The 21,831-nt window shown below is 38.3% G+C and overlaps 1 protein-coding gene across 4 annotated transcripts; it reads left to right on the top strand.

Moving 5' to 3' along the window:
- Window positions 1–360: 360 nt before the first annotated feature.
- LOC127424675 (protein RER1-like) lies at window positions 361–13,032 on the top strand. Of its 4 annotated transcripts, none has more exons than XM_051670048.1 (8): window positions 361–454; window positions 2,989–3,074; window positions 3,176–3,280; window positions 5,535–5,634; window positions 6,614–6,692; window positions 7,356–7,491; window positions 10,731–10,859; window positions 12,289–13,032. In XM_051670048.1, the coding sequence occupies exons 1-7, from the start codon at window positions 376–378 to the stop codon at window positions 10,818–10,820; spliced, it is 675 nt and encodes a 224-aa protein (XP_051526008.1). In that variant the 5' UTR covers window positions 361–375; the 3' UTR covers window positions 10,821–10,859; window positions 12,289–13,032. The 4 variants fall into 4 exon arrangements, with proteins under 4 accessions (XP_051526008.1, XP_051526009.1, XP_051526011.1 ...); XM_051670049.1 differs by having other exon boundaries at window positions 10,731–10,785; XM_051670051.1 differs by lacking the exon at window positions 361–454 and adding an exon at window positions 863–939.
- Window positions 13,033–21,831: the final 8,799 nt, after the last annotated feature.

Raw genomic sequence — 21,831 nt, forward strand, 5'->3', positions numbered from 1 at the left:
GCGGAGTTTCACGCCAAACAGGTGGGGCTCAAACACCATAGCCAATATTAGAATATTGCCGTTATTGTAGAAAGGTTTCAACTAGGCCATGTAAGAAGGCACTCCCCCCATATGCGTAGCTACGCAATGTCTTCTTCCCATCGTCTCAGAGAACCGAGGTTTCGTATGTAACCGAGACATTTTCCTTTTCCTTTGCAGATGCAAGCACATCACTGATAAAATCATTTAAGTTATATTTATGAATCTGAGTTATTTGGCATAGGTTTATCACATATAAAACGTAATATAGACACACTGTTGAACGTTTCAATAATTTTTCGACTTAGACATTGAATCGGTTGGATGTTGTCTGCGCTCTGCTGACCAGGTCTGACTATGGTTACAGCTAGTACTGACGTGTTCACAGAGCGGCAGCGCGACGCGCGGAGAGGCAGTGACACAGCGGCACAACCAGGTAAGAGAAATACATTTCCTGTCACCTCATATCTCATGTTACGACCTCTGAACTACTCGCCTCGAGTATGAATGCTTGTCCTTCTTGCTATATTTTCCTTTAATGCCACGACGTTTATAAAGTTACACTTTGTGCATTAGGCAGTGCTAAAGTTTACTCCTTGCTCAAACGCCAGCGTTCGGATTTCCCCGGAAGTGAGTTGTCCACTTTTTATGCGTGTCTTTTGGTCTTTGTAGTTCTGTTTCACGGTCTCGCAGGTATGCTTAGATACATACAATCACTAATAAAAACTACAACCCGTTAATTTCCGCCTGGGACGAATTTAGTTTTGTAATATGGGAATTGTAGTTCAATGACTAGTCGTTTGTCTTAATTGGTCATTCAAAAGTTCAGTGCTGTGAAACTACATTAACCAGAATGCATTGCACCTTGAAGGAATCTCTTGGACACTGCTAACAAACCGAAGTGAAATAGCAAATTAGCTGGTAAACTCTGACCATTTGCCTACTAGTTACGCTTTTGGTTACGTGGTCAGTACATTTATGAAAATAAATTGAGGATTTAATCGGCAGGTGTTTGTTAAGGTGGTTCCTCTACGAGAATATCTAGAGTTAGATAAATCTACCGGAACTGAAGAATGTCCTCAGCCAGTGTTCATTTGCATGCACTGTCCTATTTGATTTAGACGTCAGGGAATCCAAAAATCTGATCTCGGTGAGCAGTCGCAGGATCTACTCTGAGAACGCTGCAGGTAATTGGCAAATAAATAAATGTTTGTGCATCCACAGCGGGTGAAGCATTAGATTATAGTGTCACGCGACGGCTGTGATTGAAATATTAGGGAATTATGTGACTGAGGAGCTACTTCGAGTCAAACCGGCTCTTCTGTTATTTTGAACGCAGGTTTGATACAGATGATTTTCAGTTAGGCTGGTCATCTCGCTCTGGTAACCCCTTGTCCATTGACGCTGTTCTTTTTCGGACTTTGCCTCAGATTGTTTCTGTAGATTATCACACCGAGGCAAGAAATCAATTGCTTGGAAACCTACTCGTGAAGGAAATCGTAAATATTCATCCACTGACACTCATCATTTTGTCAAGAAACGTTTTAAACGTTCAGCTACCTTTTAAACGAAAGGCATTACCATTAATCCTATGTACTAAAACTTAATTGCACATAATATGATAAACACATAACTAGGACAATTCTTGATTGCCACTCTGTCGCTGATTTCCCTGCTTGTGAAATGTCATTCACTGTAAGTAAACAGCCAATTTGCTGACTCAAAAAAATAAATAAAAAAATAAAAAAGTCCAAAGTTCCTGTTAGAATTTCTATCATAATTTGGAAGAGGGGATTATGATCATGATTATTACGCTATTTCCTTTTTTCTCTCTCTCTCTCCCCACTTTTCTCCCCAATTTGAAATGCCCAACTCCCAATGCACTCTTAAGTCCTCCTGTTGGCATAGTGACTCGCCTCAATCCGGGTGGCGGAGGACGAATCTCAGTTGCCTCCGTCTGAGACCGTCAATCCGCGCATTTTATCACGTGGCTTGTTGAGCGCGTTACCGCGGAGACCTAGGGCGTGTGGAGCCTTCATGCTATTCTCCGCGGCATCCACGCACAACTCACCACGCGCCCCACCGAGAGTGAACCACATTATAGCGGCCACGAGGAGGTTACGCCATGTAACTCTACCCTCCCTAGCAACTGGGCCAAACTCAGGACTCCAGGGGTGGTAGTCAGCATCTTTACTGGCTGAGCTACCCAGGCCCCCCTATTACACTATTTCCAGTCAGAATGCAAGAATAAACAAAATCCTATATGGATTAAAGTTTATCCAACAGGATCTTTTTTTGTTCTCATTTGTATGTCATCCCATTAGGATCCTTTAAGGTTAGTTTCAAATTATGATCCAATTGTGATCCAATAGGAACACATGATTTTCACTCTTCAAAATATTGCCTCTATCCCACTCTAAATGAATGCTTTTTGAAAAAAATAAAAAACATTTGTGGACTTTAATGCTTTTTATTATTATTATTGAAAAGGACATGCATGCATCATTTAGCTGTACAACAAATGTACAAGATACAGACACAATAATATATAGATTTTTAGAAGAAACCACTTAAAATTGTATACATATTTTAGCTTCTTTTTAGGTTTTATGCATTTCAATTTCATAACAAAATTCCATAAAAATGAATTATGTAATGTTTAACAAAATGTTATTAAATTAAATCTTTTTTATTATTATTACTCAGTTATATTTGATGTAAATTTTTTTTAAATTGAAATGCGTAAATCTTAAAATAATTTTTTTGAATGTGTGCTGTTTTGAATTTAGACAGACAGCAAGCTCAGCCAGTAAACTTTTATGTACTACTGTTAGAGTAGTGTTTTTTTTTATTTTTTTTTATTTATATAGTGTTTTTACAACTTTTCGTGTCTTGTTTCTTCATATGGTGGGTGAAAAAGCTTTCCTATCACCATGTCGCTAAACTCCTCATGTTGCTCCAAATTCACAGACAGAATGTCAGAAGGAGACAGTGCTGGTGAATCCATCCATGGGAAACCATCAGCGATCGGAAGCTTCTTTAAACGTCTTGGGCAGGTGAGGCTTTGAAAATGTATCCCGTCTGACTATCAAATGCAAGTGTTATTCATGTGTAGATTTTAGCTAAATTCCACTAAACTACTGTGTTTCTAATGCAGGTGTATCAGTCATGGTTGGACAAGTCAACTCCATTCTCAGCAGTGCGATGGGCGATCACTCTTCTTCTAACGGCCATATATATGATCAGAGTATATATACTACAGGTAACAACACCTATTGTTTGCTGCCATACTTTTAAAATAACATTGCAATTTCTTGTTCTAGCATCTGTTTTTAATGTTTGCAAAATGTATCCCACGACTGTGTCAGACAGTTTTCTGGTCGTGTAATTGCGTTTTCCAGCCTTGGAGAAGTCATGGAAATGAATAGAATCTGAAAAGTCATGGAAGTTCCTATAGTCAATATTCATTTTTGTAGATATGCTCTGCTTGAAAATATTTCTATTCATTGCGTGTATGTGGAGCAAAACTTGCTTGCAAGCCATAGTGATGTCCAATTTGAGAGTGAATCGGTCTTTTAATTTGTATATAAATATACACACACCGGCCACTTTATTAGGTACATCTGTACACCTACTTATTCATGTGATTACTTAATCAGCCAATTGTGTGGCAGCAGTGTAATGTATCATGCAGATATGGGTCAGGAGCTTCAGGTAATGTTCACATCAACCATCAGAATGGGAAAAAAAGTGACGTCAGTGATTTGGACCGTGGCATGATTGTTGGTGCCAGATGGGCTGGTTTGAGTATTTCTGTAACTGCTGATCTCCTGGGATTTTTACACACAACAGTCTCTAGAGTTTACTCAGAATGGTGCCAAAAACAAAAAAAACATCCAGTGAGCGGCAGTTCTGTGGACGATATATATATATATATATATATACACATACAAACTGGTGGCCAAAAGTTTGGAATAATATACAGATTTTTCTGTTTCTGAAGGAAATTGGTACTTTAATTCACCAAAGTGGCATTCAACTGCCACAAAGTATAGTCAGGATATTACTGATGTAAAAACCAGCACCATCACTATTTGAATAAAGTCATTTTTGATCAAATCTAGACAGGTCCCATTTCCAGCAGCCATCACTCCAACACGTTATCCTTGAGTAATCATGCTAAATTGCTAATTTGGTACTAGAAAATCACTTGCCGTTATATCAAACACTGCTGAAAGCTATTTGGTTCGTTAAATGAAGCTTAACATTGTCTTGGTGTTTGTTTTTGAGTTGCCACAGTATGCAATAGACTGGCATGTCTTAAGATCAATATTAGGTCAAAAATGGCAAAAAAGAAACAGCTTTCTCTAGAAACTCATCAGTCAATCATTGTTTTGAGGAATGAAGGATATACAATGCTTGAAACTGCCAAAAAACTGAAGATTTCATACAAAGCTGTACACTACAGTCTTCAAAGACAAAGGACAACTGGCTCTAACAAGGACAGAAAGATATATGGAAGGCCAGATGTACAACTAAACAAGAGGATAAGTACATCAGAGTCTCTAGATTGAGAAATAGACACCTCACATGTCCTCAGCTGACAGCTTCATTGAATTCTACCCGCTCAACACCAGTTTCATGTACAACAGTAAAGAGAAGACTCAGGGGTGCAGGCCTTATGGGAAGAATTGCAAAGAAAAAGCTACTTTTGAAACAGAAAAAGAAAAAGGTTAGAGTGGGCAAAGAAACACAGACATTGGATAACAGATAATTAGAAAGGAGTGTTATGGATCTTAACCCCATTGAGCTTTTGTGGGATCAGTTAGACTGTAAGGTGCGTGAGAAGTGTCCGACAAGACAGTCACATCTATGGCAAGTGCTACAGGAAGTGTGGGGTGAAATGTCACCTGAGTATCTGGACAAACTGACAGCTAGAATGCCAAGGATCTGCAAAGCTGTCATTGCTGCACGTGGAGGATTTTTTGATGAGAACTCTTTGAAGTAGTTTAAGAAGTTCTGATCATTTTTCTCAAATTGTAATAGTAAGTTTTCACATTATTAATGTCCTGACTATACATTGTGATCAGTTGAATGCCACTTTGATGAATAAAAGTAACAATTTCTTTCCATAAGAGCAAAATCTGTACATTATTCCAAACTTTTGGCCACCTGTGTGTGTGTGTGTGTGTGTGTTATGCGCATATATATATATTATTTAATTTCTTTGTATTTTTTTTTCAATGAATCAGTCGAAACTGATTCATTAATGAATCAGTTTAAATGTAAATTATTTTCACAAATTATTGAGGAATCAAAAACAACTGTAATGGTCGTGGAAAAGTCATGGATGTTCTTTCAGTCAATAGTCTGTGAACCCTGAAACGTACAGATGTAGTATATAAAGTTTATTCTAAGTTACTAAGTAACCATAAACTGATGCATTTTTCATTATGAAACACCAATGAAGTGTAAAGAATTATTTGTTGTGTATTTGTGTTTTTTTTTTTTTTTAGGGGTGGTACATAATCACATATGCTCTTGGGATCTACCACCTTAATCTCTTCATTGCTTTCCTCTCACCAAAAGTAGATCCCTCATTGCTTGATGATCCAGGTAGGAGCAACATGGCTTCATTTAGGGAAAATTTAGAAAATTAAAGCAATGTTCCAGGTTCCAGGCATTCATCAATAAACATTAAAATGCAAATTATTTGAAAGTATAGCCACAAGACTTAACATGACTTGCCAACCTTGTCTGTACAAAGTTATATTCTATTTTTCAACTTCTGTCATGACCATGTAAAGACAGTTAACATGGTAACTTTCACATGATTCATTCACAAACACGCAGAAAGGTTGTAATGCAACAATTATCAAAACACTCTTTACGTTACGCAAACTCCACCCATCCACCGATACCGATAACTGTTTTCCCAGTTCTAAAGGTGTCCGTAGAACCCAGAACATTCTTTTAAAGGGGTCATGACATGAGGAATCAAATGTTCCTTGATCTCTTGACATATAAGAGGTCATTTAACTATAGAAACATTCTGTAAGTTTCAGAAATGTCCTCACTGCAAAAAGAGTATTTTTTGAAACCAAGCTGCCAAAACAACTCATTCTCTACTTCCTCCACGTTGTGATGTCACACTGTGGTAGATATTTGCCTCTGACCGCCTCCACAATAATACATCAATGCCTACTTTATCACATCCGTAGCCCTGCCCAATAGTGGTGAGCATTTAGATGACAAAGAAAGAGAGCAGGTTGGTCAAGAGCAGAGAGCCAGTCAGAACAGTGGGCATTTACTGTCAAGTCTTATAGGAGAAGCAGTACCAGAACCGAGCATTTCTGATAGATGGTCAGAATGAGGGTGGAAAATATTTTACAAATATATGACTAATACTTATATTATAAGTGAACCTCAAGGAACATATTAAAATAATAAAAAATTAAAAAAAGGCTTGTCATGACCCCTTTAATATACCTGTTCCTAATCAACTGAATTGCTAACATTTCCATTACCTCTGCTTAATATTGTCACTGATAATGGCATCAGTATTTTATATGTAATTGCTATGTTCCTGCACTAGATGAGGGTCCAGCACTACCCACAAAACAGAATGAGGAGTTCCGGCCTTTCATCAGGAGGTTGCCAGAATTTAAATTCTGGTGAGTGGTTGTTTAATCATTTAAACAGATCAGCTGAGGTTCTTGGATGTACTAAAACCAGAAAAAAACAAGAACAAATGGTTTAACATTCTGATTATGGCTGTTTGTGAGGTTGTACAGTAGGTCTGCACGATGAACTTAAAATCAAAATTGTGAGATGGCCTAGTGCAATTATTAAACTGTACCAGATTTCTAATGAGAAGTATGTTTTAACACACAGAAATTTAAAGATCTTCCTCCTTTCGCCAAAAATAAAGACTCCAGGGTTTAGCGTCCTGCAATGTCACGTGAAAGTGAAGAAATGAAAACGAAAAAATATTATTGTAATATTACTATTGTAATGTTGAAAAAATATTCAATGTAATTGTAATAATAATAGTTATTGTTATTACTATATTAAAATATTATGGAATAATTGTATTAATATTATTATTTTACTGAACCCAGCTAACTGGAATATTATATGAATATAATATTAATAATAATAGTAATTATAAATTGTGAGTGAACTCTTAAAATAATCATTATTTATGGTGAATTATGAGGAAACTCTGTTGACATGTTCCAGAGTTTGTTTACTTGATGTCTAGATTAGACATATGTATCTGAATCCCTTTCACTTGTTTTTTTTATTATAATTTCCATGTATTGTTTTTGTTTCAGGCATTCAGCGACGAAAGGTATCATCATCGCTATGATTTGCACATTCTTTGAAGCCTTTAATGTGCCAGTGTTCTGGCCCATCCTCGTAATGTATTTCATCATGCTTTTCTGCATCACCATGAAACGGCAGATCAAGGTTTGACATTTAAAACTTTCTTTTTTTAGATATTTAGGATTTATTTCAAGACTCAATAATAGCTGCCGAAATGAACACATTAACGCATGTGATTCATTTCAAACGTTCAATGTGTTCATTTTTCTTAATCACGAATAACGCATTTACCGATTTAATATTTCATTCAGTTCTGTGTGAATTCTAAACACTGGTTGGAATAGGGCAGAACCTTTGCGACGTGTTGGGTCATTACACTGACACACACACCGCAAACACTCACACAGAGCAATTCCGTGTCAACGATCAAGTGATGGAGAAAGGAGCTCTTGACTGTATTTTTTGTACAAAACAAGCCCAAATGGGACCTGTGAAAAGCTGCATTCACATCATGACTCGCTGGATGAAGCATCAGCATTTCTTTGCTTCCATTTTACTGGACAATAAAGGATAATTTACGTGCGCAGTGCCAGCACTAAAAGCAAAACAAGACGTTTTCCTCAAGCGCTTTTCATGTGGAGTTCAAAACAGCACGAATCGTATGAATGCGACTTCACGATTGTTTTAGCAAAGTGGATACCTACAATTAATATTGTGGAGAATGAGAGTTTAGTAAGCGATAATGTACAGGTTATCGCAAAATAAACCCTGACAGAGTAATCAGGTGACCATTCTTGTATCACCCTGATGGGGTTTATTTTGCGATAACAACCATCTGACTGTACATTATCCCACTTATTGCACAGCTGCTAACCAAATAAATAAATAAATGGACATATAATATTGATTTGAGTTTAAATTAGTTTATTAGCTTACTTGTAGATATCACACAGTGATCCGAGAAGCAGGAAAGTTTACTCACAATACCCAGATTAGCAGTCTGATATGTGGATGTGCAGTTGTTACTCAGAGATATCAGAATGCTAGATGGCGCCATTGACCAGTCAGAATGGAGTAATCCAAAGCCATGTAATATAGAGATTTAATGCCAATTGCAATGAATACTTAACCTAGTTTGGTCAATTAGTCAACCTCCCGCTTAAGGCTGATATATACTTCTGTGTCGAACCTACAGCAGTCGTTCTTTTGATCGTCGTTCAGTCGTTCGAACCTACAGCAACCTCTGTGTCGTTCTGCGAGTACACAGCCAAAATGCTAAATGTATGTTTCATAAATAAACAAAAGCAATGTAATTTCTGGATTCAAAAGTATTTATTAAATTATTGAGCATCAAAAATGAGTTCAAAGTATGTGAACATGTTGAAATGCAGGTACATATTATTTATTGTACATGTTGCCTGCATTGCAGGGAGAAAATAAATTAGGTACTGTATGCTTTCTCTTGAGTCGCTTAAATAATCATACATAAATATTTTGGCATACATTTGATGTTCTATGCTGAAAAAGATATTGTCAAATGAATTACTCGCCTAAATAACAATAACAATCATTTTAAATACTTTACAGTGCATATAGGCAATATAACCAACTCTTACCAGGTGCTTTTTAATTTGCTGACAAATTAGAAGTATTCCGTTTCCATAACTTATGAAATATGATAATTTACTGGACACATACTGTCAAACACATGGTCAGTTCATCGTGCCAAACGGAAAGTTTGCGAGTAGAATACAAAACATATTATTTTACTCGTATAACAAATGAATATAAAGTAAAAGCCCAGAAAAAAAAAAAAAAAAGCTTTATAAGCTGTAAACGGTTATCATTTGTCGCATTTTGCTTGTAAATAAAAATTAACAGAATTTTAAAAAAAAAACAGCAGATGATCTCATTTGAGACAGTTGCTTTAATGGTCCCAAATACAATGTAATATGATGCATAGATATTAAAATAATCCTGGATAAAATGCAATGCTACCTCAGACATCCTTGTTATCATCCTCGGAGGTGGTCTCTGGTTACAAAATGGACCAATCACAGCTGTTGTGGTCTGCGCTGACGTGACGTGCAGTCACATTTTGAACATTTGCATGTCAGGCTATGCCGTAGGTTCGACGATGAAGTATAAATCGGCATTTAGACTTTGGAAAACAATTAAAGTTATTTGAATTGGTGCTATTTTATTGTATTTCTGCCTTTTTATATTATGGAATACTTTGTAAAATGTTAATAAAATGTTGACATATTTTCTTTTCTTTTCTTAGAATGAACTAAATGAATTTTGACAGGAAAAGAAATATATATAGAGGGGCTAATTTAAGCACTTTTGAAATCTGCGATTAATCACGACAATGAAAAATCATGCGATTAATCACGGTTAAATATTTTAATCATCTGACAGCATTAATATACACCGATCAGCCAAAACATTAAAACCACTTGCCTAATATTTTGTAGTTCCCCCTCGTGCCGCCACAACAGCGCCAACTATTCTATTCTTCTCACCACAATTGTACAGAGCGGTTATCTGAGTTACCGTAGACTTTGTCAGTTCGAACCAGTCTGGCCATTCTCTGTTGACCTCTCTCATCAACAAGGCGTTTCCGTCCACAGAACTGCCGCTCACTGGATGTTTTTTGTTTTTGGCACCATTTGGAGTAAATTCTAGAGACTGTTGTGTGTGAAAATCCCAGGAGATCAGCAGTTACAGAAATACTCAAACCAGCTCATCTGGCACCAGCAATCATCCATGCGATTATCTAATCAGCCAATCGTGTGGCAGCAGTGCAGTGTATAAAATCATGCATATACAGGTCAGGAGCTTCATTTAATGTTCACATCAACCATCAGAATGGGGAAAACTGTGATCTCAGTGATCTGGGCCGTGGCATGATTGCTGGTGCCAGATGAGCTGGTTTGAGTATTTCTGTAACTGCTGATCTCCTGGGATTTTCACGCACAACAGTCTCTAGAATTTACTCTCAATGGTCTTCTTTACAAAAAAAAAAATATATATATATTTTTTTAATTATTATTATTATTTGCAATAATAGCTGGAAATTAAATGGCTGTATTTTAACTCCATGTCTGCTATTAATTCGTCAACACAATTTAGCTGGAAAATTATGCCATATGGTCATTTCTTTATCAATTTCCATCATTCTGTCCTTGGGCCTGTGGGCCATTCTTGTTGTTGAGTTCTGCATTCTATAACTGATTTAATCTGCTTTATTTCCAAATAAATTACAGTGATGTATTGTAACAAAGTAATTGTTGTTCCACTTCTGACATTTCTTTGAAGATTATGTTCATTTGCTCAGGCTGGAGGGCATTGTTTTGACATTGTTTGTGTTTCCTCTGCAGCACATGATCAAGTATAGATACCTGCCCTTCACACATGGGAAGAGGACTTACAGAGGCAAGGAAGAGACAGAGAAAACCTTTGCTAGTTAAAATTCCCCTTCCTGAAATTAAAGTTATTGATGAAGAATGGTGCGTAAAGGGGGGTGGAGGTTTTTTTTTTTCTTTCTTTTTTTCCTTCTTGGGTGAGAAAAAAATACTTTTGATCTGCATCAGAAGTTTTACCAGCTCATGTAAGAGGATTATTGTTGCCTTTGGTAAGCGTTTGAGTTTGGGCCTTGAAATGCAGTTCAGAGTTCAGTGCACACGAGGGGCAATTCAGAAAACATTAACATATGTGGCCAATTAATTATTTTGAGACTTAACTGTTTTTTGCACAGTAGTCCTCATTCTTCCACAAACCCAAGGGATTTTATGAACTTATCCAAAGCAAATTGTAAAGGGTAAATTAAAGTTCTTTCTTCCTTTACTCACCTTCATGTTGTTCCAAACCCATATGAATTTTTTTCTTCCATGGTACATAAATAGAGATGTTTTGAAGCATGTTCGTACTGCTCTTTTCCATACATTGAAAGCTCCAAAAAAGACAATTAGCACCATAAAAGTTGTCCATATGACTCTTGCGCTGTATTCCGAGTCTTCTGAGGCCATTTAATGGCATTGTATGAGGAACAGACAGAACTTTCGTGATTTCAAAAGTTGCTCCCTGAAAATCTTCCCTTTTGCCGTAGCTCTCAAATCTCTTTCCCATGTCTTCATATTCAAAACGCAAATGAGCTTTTAGAGCTGTGGCGGAGGGTGAGATTTTCTGTCAATCAAATTCCGGTGTATTCCTCATGCAGACCTGTCGTGTGGATTCAGAAGACTTGGAAATATATAGCGCACGAGTCACATGGACTAATTTTATGGTACTTTTGGACATTTTTGGAGCTCAACAGTATCTGTCCCTATTCACTTTTGTTGTGTAGAAGATCACCCAAAGCATTCTGCAAAATAACTTTATAAACAAAAGAAAGTAATATAGGTTTGGATCAACATAAGGGTGAGTAAATGATGACATAATTTTCATTTTTGTGTGGACTATCCCTTTAATGAAAATTTGTCATATGTTTAACTATAATTAATGGGAATTAAGTAGTTTATGCCACAAATATTGAATCATTATTTGACCGCCATGCAAATTAGTCTATAATATATTTGGTGTCCTTTATACTAGATAACATAAAACTACCAGAAGTTTGATTCAGTATTTAGACACTAGAGATCCATCTGGCCACATCTTCATATGAATTTGCCTTTTTAACTGTAATTCTCTCAATGTGCTGTAGCATTGTTAGCATTTAATTTTTCTGTATATTTTTCCATCTTATTCACATCCATTCGTGCTGTTTGTAAGTTATTTTTAATAGGGAAATCTTTCTAAACCCCCTCACTTTGTACATCATGTTTTTTAAAAGCCAGCATGCATTCCATTAAAATAGTATGATACAACAATATTGGCTGTATGTTCTTACTGTTTAAGCATTTCCAATAAAAACTTTCTCTCTTTTTTCTTTTTCAGAGGAAACATAAAGTTGAGTGCTTTAACTATTACAAATGGATGGTGAGAGTTGAGGAGTTTTTCGTTTTTTTATTTTTCTGTGCTGGGCCCTAACAACTAGTGTAGATTTTTAAATGGAGAGAACTTCAATCACTTCAAAAAGCACTGGACATGAGGATTAAAAACTATTTCATATAAAAGTGCAATTTTTTTTTTTTTTTTTTTTGGAAGGGGATGTGTGTATAATTTTTATCCATGGTTATGATGTTTGAGTTTGTTTTTGTTTTTTCAATGCCATTTTTCCTGTGTTAAATTAATCATCTTATTAAATAAAATCAGTGTAATTGAATCAATGGATTAATTCCTAAATAAAAACATTGCATGTTTCTTGTGCTGCTGGTTAAGAGAAAACTAAATGATTTTAATATCTAAGTGTACATTTTTCACTTCAAATGCTATTAAAAGTCTGTGTCCCTTCACTGCTCATGACTATTTTGTTTTATAGGTTTTCATCAGCCTTACTACATTAATTACATTAGTGACTTTAACAGAAAATTGCTGTACTCTTAGGCTGCATAGTTCTCTGAACCAATTAACTGCTGACTTAATAGTGAGACAATGACCTCACTATTAATGTCAGGGGCCAGTTGCATAAATGTACAGGTGCATCTCAATAAATTAGAATGTCATGGAAAAGTTCATTTATTTCAGTAATTCAACTCAAATTGTGAAACTCGTGTATTAAATAAATTCAATGCACACAGACTGAAGTAGTTTAAGTCTTTGGTTGTTTTAATTGTGATGATTTTGGCTCACATTTAACAAAAACCCACCAATTCACTATCTCAAAAAATTAGAATATGGTGACATGCCAATCAGATAATCAACTCAAAACACCTGCAAAGGTTTCCTGAGCCTTCAAAATGGTCTCTCAGTTTGGTTCACTAGGCTACACAATCATGGGGAAGACTGCTGATCTGACAGTTGTCCAGAAGACAATCATTGACACCCTTCACAAGGAGGGTAAGCCACAAACATTCAAGCTGGCTGTTCACAGAGTGCTGTATCCAAGCATGTTAACATAAAGTTGAGTGGAAGGAAAAAGTGTGGAAGAAAAAGATGCACAACCGAGAGAACCGCAGCCTTATGAGGATTGTCAAGCAAAATCGATTCAAGAATTTGGGTGAACTTCACAAGGAATGGACTGAGGCTGGGGTCAAGGCATCAAGAGCCACCACACACAGACGTGTCAAGGAATTTGGCTACAATTGTCATATTCCTCTTGTTAAGCCACTCCTGAACCACAGACAACGTCAGAGGCGTCTTACCTGGGCTAAGGAGAAGAAGAACTGGACTGTTGCCCAGTGGTCCAAAGTCCTCTTTTCAGATGAGAGCAAGTTTTGTATTTCATTTGGAAACCAAGGTCCTAGAGTCTGGAGGAAGGGTGGAGAAGCTCATAGCCCAAGTTGCTTGAAGTCCAGGGTTAAGTTTCCACAGTCTGTGATGATTTGGGGTGCAATGTCATCTGCTGGTGTTGGTCCATTGTGTTTTTTGAAAACCAAAGTCACTGCACCCGTTTACCAAGAAATTTTGGAGCACTTCATGCTTCCTTCTGCTGACCAGCTTTTTAAAGATGCTGATTAAATTTTCCAGCAGGATTTGGCACCTGCCCACACTGCCAAAAGCACCAAAAGTTGGTTAAATGACCATGGTGTTGGTGTGCTTGACTGGCCAGCAAACTCACCAGACCTGAACCCCATAGAGAATCTATGGGGTATTGTCAAGAGGAAAATGAGAAACAAGAGACCAAAAAATGCAGATGAGCTGAAGGCCACTGTCAAAGAAACCTGGGCTTCCATACCACCTCAGCAGTGCCACAAACTGATCACCTCCATGCCACGCCGAATTGAGGCAGTAATTAAAGCAAAAGGAGCCCCTACCAAGTATTGAGTACATATACAGTAAATGAACATACTTTCCAGAAGGCCAACAATTCACTAAAAATGTTTTTTTTATTGGTCTTATGATGTATTCTAATTTTTTGAGATAGTGAATTGGTGGGTTTTTGTTAAATGTGAGCCAAAATCATCACAATTAAAAGAACCAAAGACTTAAACTACTTCAGTCTGTGTGCATTGAATTTATTTAATACACGAGTTTCACAATTTGAGTTGAATTACTGAAATAAATGAACTTTTCCACGACATTCTAATTTATTGAGATGCACCTGTATATTAACTTGGCTAAAGATGCCACAGAAAGTCTGTTGCAAAAAATAAGCTCACAGTTGTAAGACAGTCTAATTTGCATTGCATTTTGGGAAAAGTAAGACATTGAACAGTTAAAAATAAATGGCTGACAGTGGGTAACAGTTTTTATTTTGCCGAAAATATTTGCCTACAGTGCTCCAAAATCAACTGTAATGAACACATTTTGTGATTTTAACCCAAATATTTTTTTATTTTTTTTAAGGAATTGAGTTACCAAATTCTCAAGCCCCTTTTTGCCCTAATCGGTACGTTCTCAATAAAATAACAATAATTGAATAAAAAGTCAATTCAAATTGGTTAAGTTTTTTAACTGCATACGTGTCAAAACTTTTTTGAGGCAAAATTTCAAAACTTTACACTAAACATCCCATCCTCTTGTAAAGTAGTGGATTATAACCAGAGTCCAAACACACTGAGATATCAACTTCCATGGCTTTACCAAAGGAGAGAACGTAACCAGAGCCAGAGTATGGCAAGCCGATTTAGCTTTTAATACACCCAGCGTTAAGCCCTGTGCACACATGCAGCGACTTTATCGCTTGATGTCGCTAGTCTCTGTACTGTGAAGTCGCTCCTGCATGTTCCTACTGCTGTCGCTTTAACGTTATTGGTGGACTGCACATCTGGCCATATCTTTAAAAATTGTGATTAAATGTATTTAATCATTAACCAGATTAGCAATCTATCAATGTACAAAATCTATGACTTAAACCCACTCAGACTGTCAATCATTTCTAAAAGGCAGGGATGGATTAACATACGGGCCTACCGGGCATTTGCCCAGGGCCTCCAACCAACAGGGGGCCCTGGCGAGCTGCAGAAACTTTACATTAAACAGAATTATATTATTTTATTTTTTTATTTTTTTTACAAATATTTATTATTTTACAGTAACAGAGCAATGTCGAACACTTGATTCGTTTTGCAATTGTTATTAATAATTGCCAAATAATAATAAATATGCCTTATGCTGCTTAGTCAGAGCCCTCTGGCTTACTGTTGAGGGGAAATAATTGAGCTTTCAGCAACAAGTTTTTTCAAAGTAAACAAAATACATGTAAAAACCACAACCAAGTGGATCTATTTCAAGAAAAAAAAAAACAAAGCAACTTGCTTTTTGTAGTTGCTATAAAAAGCAAACTGGTGAGAGAACCGAACTTTAATGATGCTGTGGAAGACTTTTCTTGAAGGAAAGCAATAAAGAGACCAATCAGCTAAGGTAAGAACACTGTTATTTTACTAAGCTTGTTGATATGTTGCTAGTGTTTATGTACTGTATTGTCTTATGATAGCACAATCTGGAGAGGCTTTAAATTTATAGTGGTTACTGATAATAAATTTGATAGTACAAATGCCGGTTTGTTGTCTTATCATTACACGTGTGATACACATAAAGAATGCTGTGGAAATATGCTGCTACCAGTGGATCTTTGACATCCATTCATCTACATTGCACTTTGAAGAAAATGCCATGACGTGATAAAGATCGCTCTGATTATATAAATGTGTGTGACTTTCTTTCTTAAGCAGAACACAAATTAAGATTTTTAGAAGAATTTCTCAGCTCTTTTGGTCCATACAATACAACTGAATGGGTGCCAAACTTCTGAAACTCCAAAAATCACACAAGTCAGCATAAAAGTAATCCTTATGACTCACAGTGGTTAAATCAATGTCCCCAGAAGTGATTTGATAGGTGTGGGTGAGAAACAGATCAATATTTCTACTGTAAATTCTCCTCCCTGCTTAGACAGTCTCCACTTTAACTTTCACTTTCACATTCTTCTTCGTGTGTTTTTGGAGATTCACATTCTTCATGCATATGTCCCCTACTGGGCAGGGAGAAGAATTTCTAGCAAAAATGGAGTTAAATTTTGATCTGTTTCTCACCCACACTTATCATATCACTTCTGAAGATATGGATTAAACCACTGGAGTCACACGGATTACTTTTATGATGCCTTTATGTGATTTTTGGAGCATCAAAATGTTGACGCCCATTTACTTTTATTGTATGGACCTACAAAGCTGAGATATTCTTCTAAAGATCTTTATTTGTGTTCTGTAGAAGAAAGAAAGTCATACACATCTGGGATGGCTTGAGGATGAGTAAATAATGAGAGAATTTTCATTTTTGTTGTGAACTATTCCTATAAGACATCATTGCCCAGGGCATCCTGAAGTCTTAAAGGGATAGTTCACCCAAAAATGAAATTTCTCATTATTTACGCACCCTCATAATATCACAGGTATGTATGACTTTCTTTTTTTACCAGATACATTTGAAGAAAAACAGAAAAATATCTTAGCTTAGTAGGTCCTTGAAATGCAAGTGAATGGAGATTTCTCTTTTGAATCTCCAAAAATCACAGACAGTCTGCATAAATGTCATCGATACGACTGTAGCAGTTAAATTAATGTCTTCTAAAGCAATACGATCAATTTTGGTGTGAAAAAAGATAAATATTTAAGTACTTTTTAACTATGATCTCCAAGATGGCGCAGAGTATGGCTGCTGCACTGCGAGCTCTGACCCAACTTTGCAGTTTTTTGTTTGTTTTATCTATGATTCTTATGTTTTTCGTCTCAGATGTCATCTGCATTATTGTCTACGATAGACAAACACTTTTGGATATTGGTTCTTTAATTGCATACCAAAAAACGGACTTTGAATTCCTCAATGCCAACCCATTGTTTTCAAACACGACAGCAGAGCCCTTTGTCTGGGCCGCCTGGCTGCGGAAGCGTAGCCGGAAAAGGGGAAGGAGAGCTGACGTCCCCGTTACCCAGCATTCTACTGGCAAATGTTCAGTCTCTGGACGACAAGCTCTGCGAGTTAAGAGCACAGATCTTTTTCCAATGAGAGATGAGGTACTGCTGCATTATCTGGCTTACAGAAACTTGGATGTCTGTGGAGGTTACAGACTCAGTCATCGAACTGAGCAGACAGAGTGAAAGACCTCTCAGGGAAAGCAGAGGAGGTGGTGTATGTTTCATGATCAACAAATCCTGGTGCAATCAGAGAACGTACATTCTATCAAGTCTTTCTGCTCTCCTGATCTGGAATTCCTTATGCTTCTGTGTTGGCCATTCTGGCTACTGAGGGAATTCACAGTGGTCATTATCACAGCTGTGTACATCCCCCCACAAGCCGACACACTGTGTACTCAAGGGACTGTATGGGAGTATAAGTAAGCAGGAAACCGTGCACCCTGAGGCCATGTTTATTGTGATCGTGGACTTTAACAAAGCCAACTTCAGGTTAATTACACCGAAATACTTCCAACACATCAGATGCAACACACGAGGGGACCGGGTTTAGGAACATTGCTACTCTCCCTTCCGAGATGGCTACAAATCCCTCCCCCACCCACCATTCGGCAAATCGGACAACTCTTAAGTTCTGAAACAGGAAGCACCCACTCTCAGAGCGATCCAGTGCTGGTTGGACCAGTCAGATTCTACACTACAAGAATGTTTTGATCACGTGGACTGGGAGATGTTCCAGTCGATGATGACATCGAGGTGTATGCAGATACTATAACATGTTTCATCAGGAAGTGCATAGATGATGAGGTGCTGACCAAAACAATACGGATCTACCCCAACCAGAAACCAAGGATTAATAGAGATGTTCATGCGGCCCTTAACCGTGGACTCTGCTTTTAATTCCGGGAATTCGGCTGCTCTAATGGTTTTGCAGAGAGCATAACTGGCTTGTTTGTGCTCCTCCACAAAACCATTAAAGCAGCCAAATGCCAGGACAGGGAAAAGACTGAAGGACAGTTCAACACCACCAACTCAAGAAGCATGTGGCAGGGAATTAATATCATCACGGACTTCAATGAGAATAAAAACTCCACTATGAACACTGCTGCCTCTTTCCCGGATGAGCTTAATACTTTTTATGCTCATTTAGAGGGAAACAACAAAACCCTCTCTGAGAAAGCTTTTGCAGCCAAAGCTACAAAGGTTAGTTCACTCTCCTTCTCTGTGGTGGACATAACACGATCCTTCCAATGGGTGAATATCCGCAAAGCCGCGGGTCCAGATGGCATTCTAGGAAGCATCATCAGAGTGTGCGTAAACCAACTGGCTGGTGTTTAACCATTCCTTCTCGCTGTCTGTGGTCCCCACATGCTTTATAATTAATAATTATATTTATTTATCACACATTTGCACATATACAGTGAAATTCTTTTTTTCACATATAACAGCTAAGCTGGGGTCAGAGTGCAGGGTCAGACATGATACAGCACCCCTGGAGCAGATAGGGTCAAGGGCCTTGCTCAAGGGCCCAACAGTGGCATCTTGATGGTGCTAGGGCTTGAACCCCTGACCTTTTGATCAGTAACCCAGAGCCTTAACCGCTGAGCCACCACTGCCCCTAATCCACCATTGTGCCTGTATCGAAGCAATCCAAAATCACTTGCTTAAATGACTCTGTTGCTCTGACCCCCATCATCAGCAAATTCTTTGAGAGGCTAATCAGAGATTACATCTGCTCTGCCTGCCTCACTGGACCCACTGCAGTTTGCTTACTGCAGTAACCGCTCCACTGATGATGCCATAGCATACATATTACACACTGCTCTCTCCCACCTGGACAAAAGGAACACCTATGTGAGAACACTGTTTGTGGACTACAGCTCAGCATTCAATACCATTGTGCCCTCCAAGCTTGAACTGAGACTCCAGGCTCTGGGCCTGAACAGCTCCCTGTGCAGCTGGATTCTGGACTTCCTGTCAGGCAGACACCAGGTGGTCAGAATGGGCAGTAACATCTCTTTTCCGCTGACCCTCAACACTGGTGCTCCACAGGGCTCAGCCCCCTCCTGTATTCCTTGTACACACATGACTGCATGGCCACACACAGCTCCAACATCATTGTGAAATTATCAGATGACACGACGGTGATGGGCCTGATCACCGACAATGATGAGACAGCCTACAGAGAGGAGGTTCGCACCCTGACACACTGGTGCCAGGAGAACCACCTCTCTCTCAAAGTCAGAAAGTCCAAGGAGCTTGTGGTGGACTTCAGAAGACAGGACAGAGAGCACACCCCTATCAACATCGACAGAACACCAGTTGAGTGGGTCAGCAGCTTTAAATTCCTCGGTGTTCATATCACTGAGGAACTCACATGGTCTGTTCACATTGAGGCAGTGGTGAAGAAGGCTCATCAGCACCTCTTCTTCCTCAGGCGACTGAGGAAGTTTGGTATGAGCAACAACATCCTCAGATCGTTCTACACATCCACTGTGGAGAGAATTCTAACTGGCTGTGTCAAAGCCTGGTACGGAAATTGATCTGCCCTCAAACGCAAAGCTCCGCAGAGGGTTGTGCAAAGTGCCCAACATGTCATTGGAGGTGAGCTTCCCTCCCTCCAGGACATCCACACCAGGCAGTCTATGAGGAAAGCTCGGAGAATCATCAGAGACTCCAGCCACCCGAGCCATGAACTGCTCTCGCTGCTACCTTCAGGCAGACGGTATCGCAGCATCAGGTCCCGCACCAGCAGGCTTGCAGGACAGCTTCTGTCTGCAGGCCATCAAATTGCTGAACTCAAACTAATAACATCACCACTGCATAACCCCACGTCATCTTCCCATGCATTGCACTTTATAAGTTATCAGTTACACTGGTCTCAGACTGGTCTCAGACTGATCATGTTACACAGTACTGTATGTCTCATGTACCACTCCGTACAGGCATACACTCCATTGTAGACTGCACTATCAGACTGTTTCGCTTTTAATTGTCTATATCATAATTCCAGTGGGTCAGAAGTTTACATACACTAAGTTAACTGTGCCTTTAAGCAGCTTGGAAAATTCCAGAAAATTATGTCAAGCCTTTAGGCATTTAGCCTATTAGCTTCTGATAGGCTAACTGGAGTCAATTGGAGATGTACCTGTGGATGTATTTTAAGGCCTACCTTCAAACTCAGAGCCTCTTTGCTTGACATCATGGGAAAATCAAAATAAATCAGCCAAGACCTCAGAAAAAAAATGTGGACCTCCACATGTCTGGTTCATCCTTCGGAACAATTTCCAAATGCCTGAAGGTACCACGTTCATCTGTACAAACAATAGTACGCAAGTATAAACACCATGCCATCATACTGCTCTGGAAGGAGACGCATTCTGTCTCCTAGAGATGAACGTAGTTTGGGGTGAAAAGTGCAAATCAATCCCAGAACAACAGCAAAGGACCTTGTGAGGATGCTGGAGGAAACAGGTAGACAAGTATCTATATCCACAGTAAAACGAGTCCTATATTGACATAACCTGAAAGGCTGCTCAGCAAGGAAGAAGCCACTGCTTTTTGCAAGTGCACATGGGGACAAAGATCTTACTTTTTGGAGAAATGTCCTCTGGTCTGATGGAAAAAAATTTAACTGTTTGGCCATAATGATCATCGTTAAAAAGGGTGAGGCTTGCAAGCTGAAGAACACCATACCAACCGTAAAGCATGGGGGTGGCAGCATCATGTTGTGGGGGAGCTTTGCTGCAAGAGGGACTGGTGCACTTCACAAAATAGATCACATCATGAGGAAGGAAAATTATGTGGATATATTGAAGCAACATCTCAACACATCAGTCAGGAAGTTAAAGCTTGGTCACAAATGGGTCTTCCAATTAGACAATGGCCCCAAAAATACCTCCAAAGTTGTGGCTAAATGGCTTAAGGACAACAAAGTCAAGGTATTGGAGTAGCCATCACAAAGCCCTGACCTCAATCCGATAGAAAATTAGTGGGCAGAACTGAAAAAGCGTGTGCGAGCAAGGGGGCCTACAAACCAGTTCTGTCTGGAGGAATGGGCCAAAAATCCAGCAACTTACTGAGAGAAGCTTGGGGAAGGCTACCCAAAACATTTGACCCAAGTTAAACAATTTAAAGGCAATGATACCAAATACTAACAAAGTGCATGTAAACTTCTGACCCACTGGGAATGTGATGAAGGAAATAAAAGCTGAAATAAGTAATTCTCTCTACAATTATTCTGACATTTCACATTCTTAAAATAAAGTAGTGATCCTAACTGACCTAAGACAGGGAATGTTTTCTACGATTAAGTGTCAGGAATTGTGAAAAACTGAGTTTAAATGTATTGGCTAAGTTGGATGTAAACTTCTGACTTCAACTGTATCTCATTATTCTACATATTCAGTATATTTTTTACATTCATATTTATAAATTAGTTCTCATGCACTGTATGTTGCATATTATCCATACATTAGTACTATGTCTAAGTGTATATCTGTGTATATTGTATATGTAAATATTG

Source organism: Myxocyprinus asiaticus, chromosome 33 (genome assembly GCF_019703515.2).
Source record: "Myxocyprinus asiaticus isolate MX2 ecotype Aquarium Trade chromosome 33, UBuf_Myxa_2, whole genome shotgun sequence".
In the NCBI taxonomy this organism is placed as follows: domain Eukaryota; kingdom Metazoa; phylum Chordata; class Actinopteri; order Cypriniformes; family Catostomidae; genus Myxocyprinus; species Myxocyprinus asiaticus.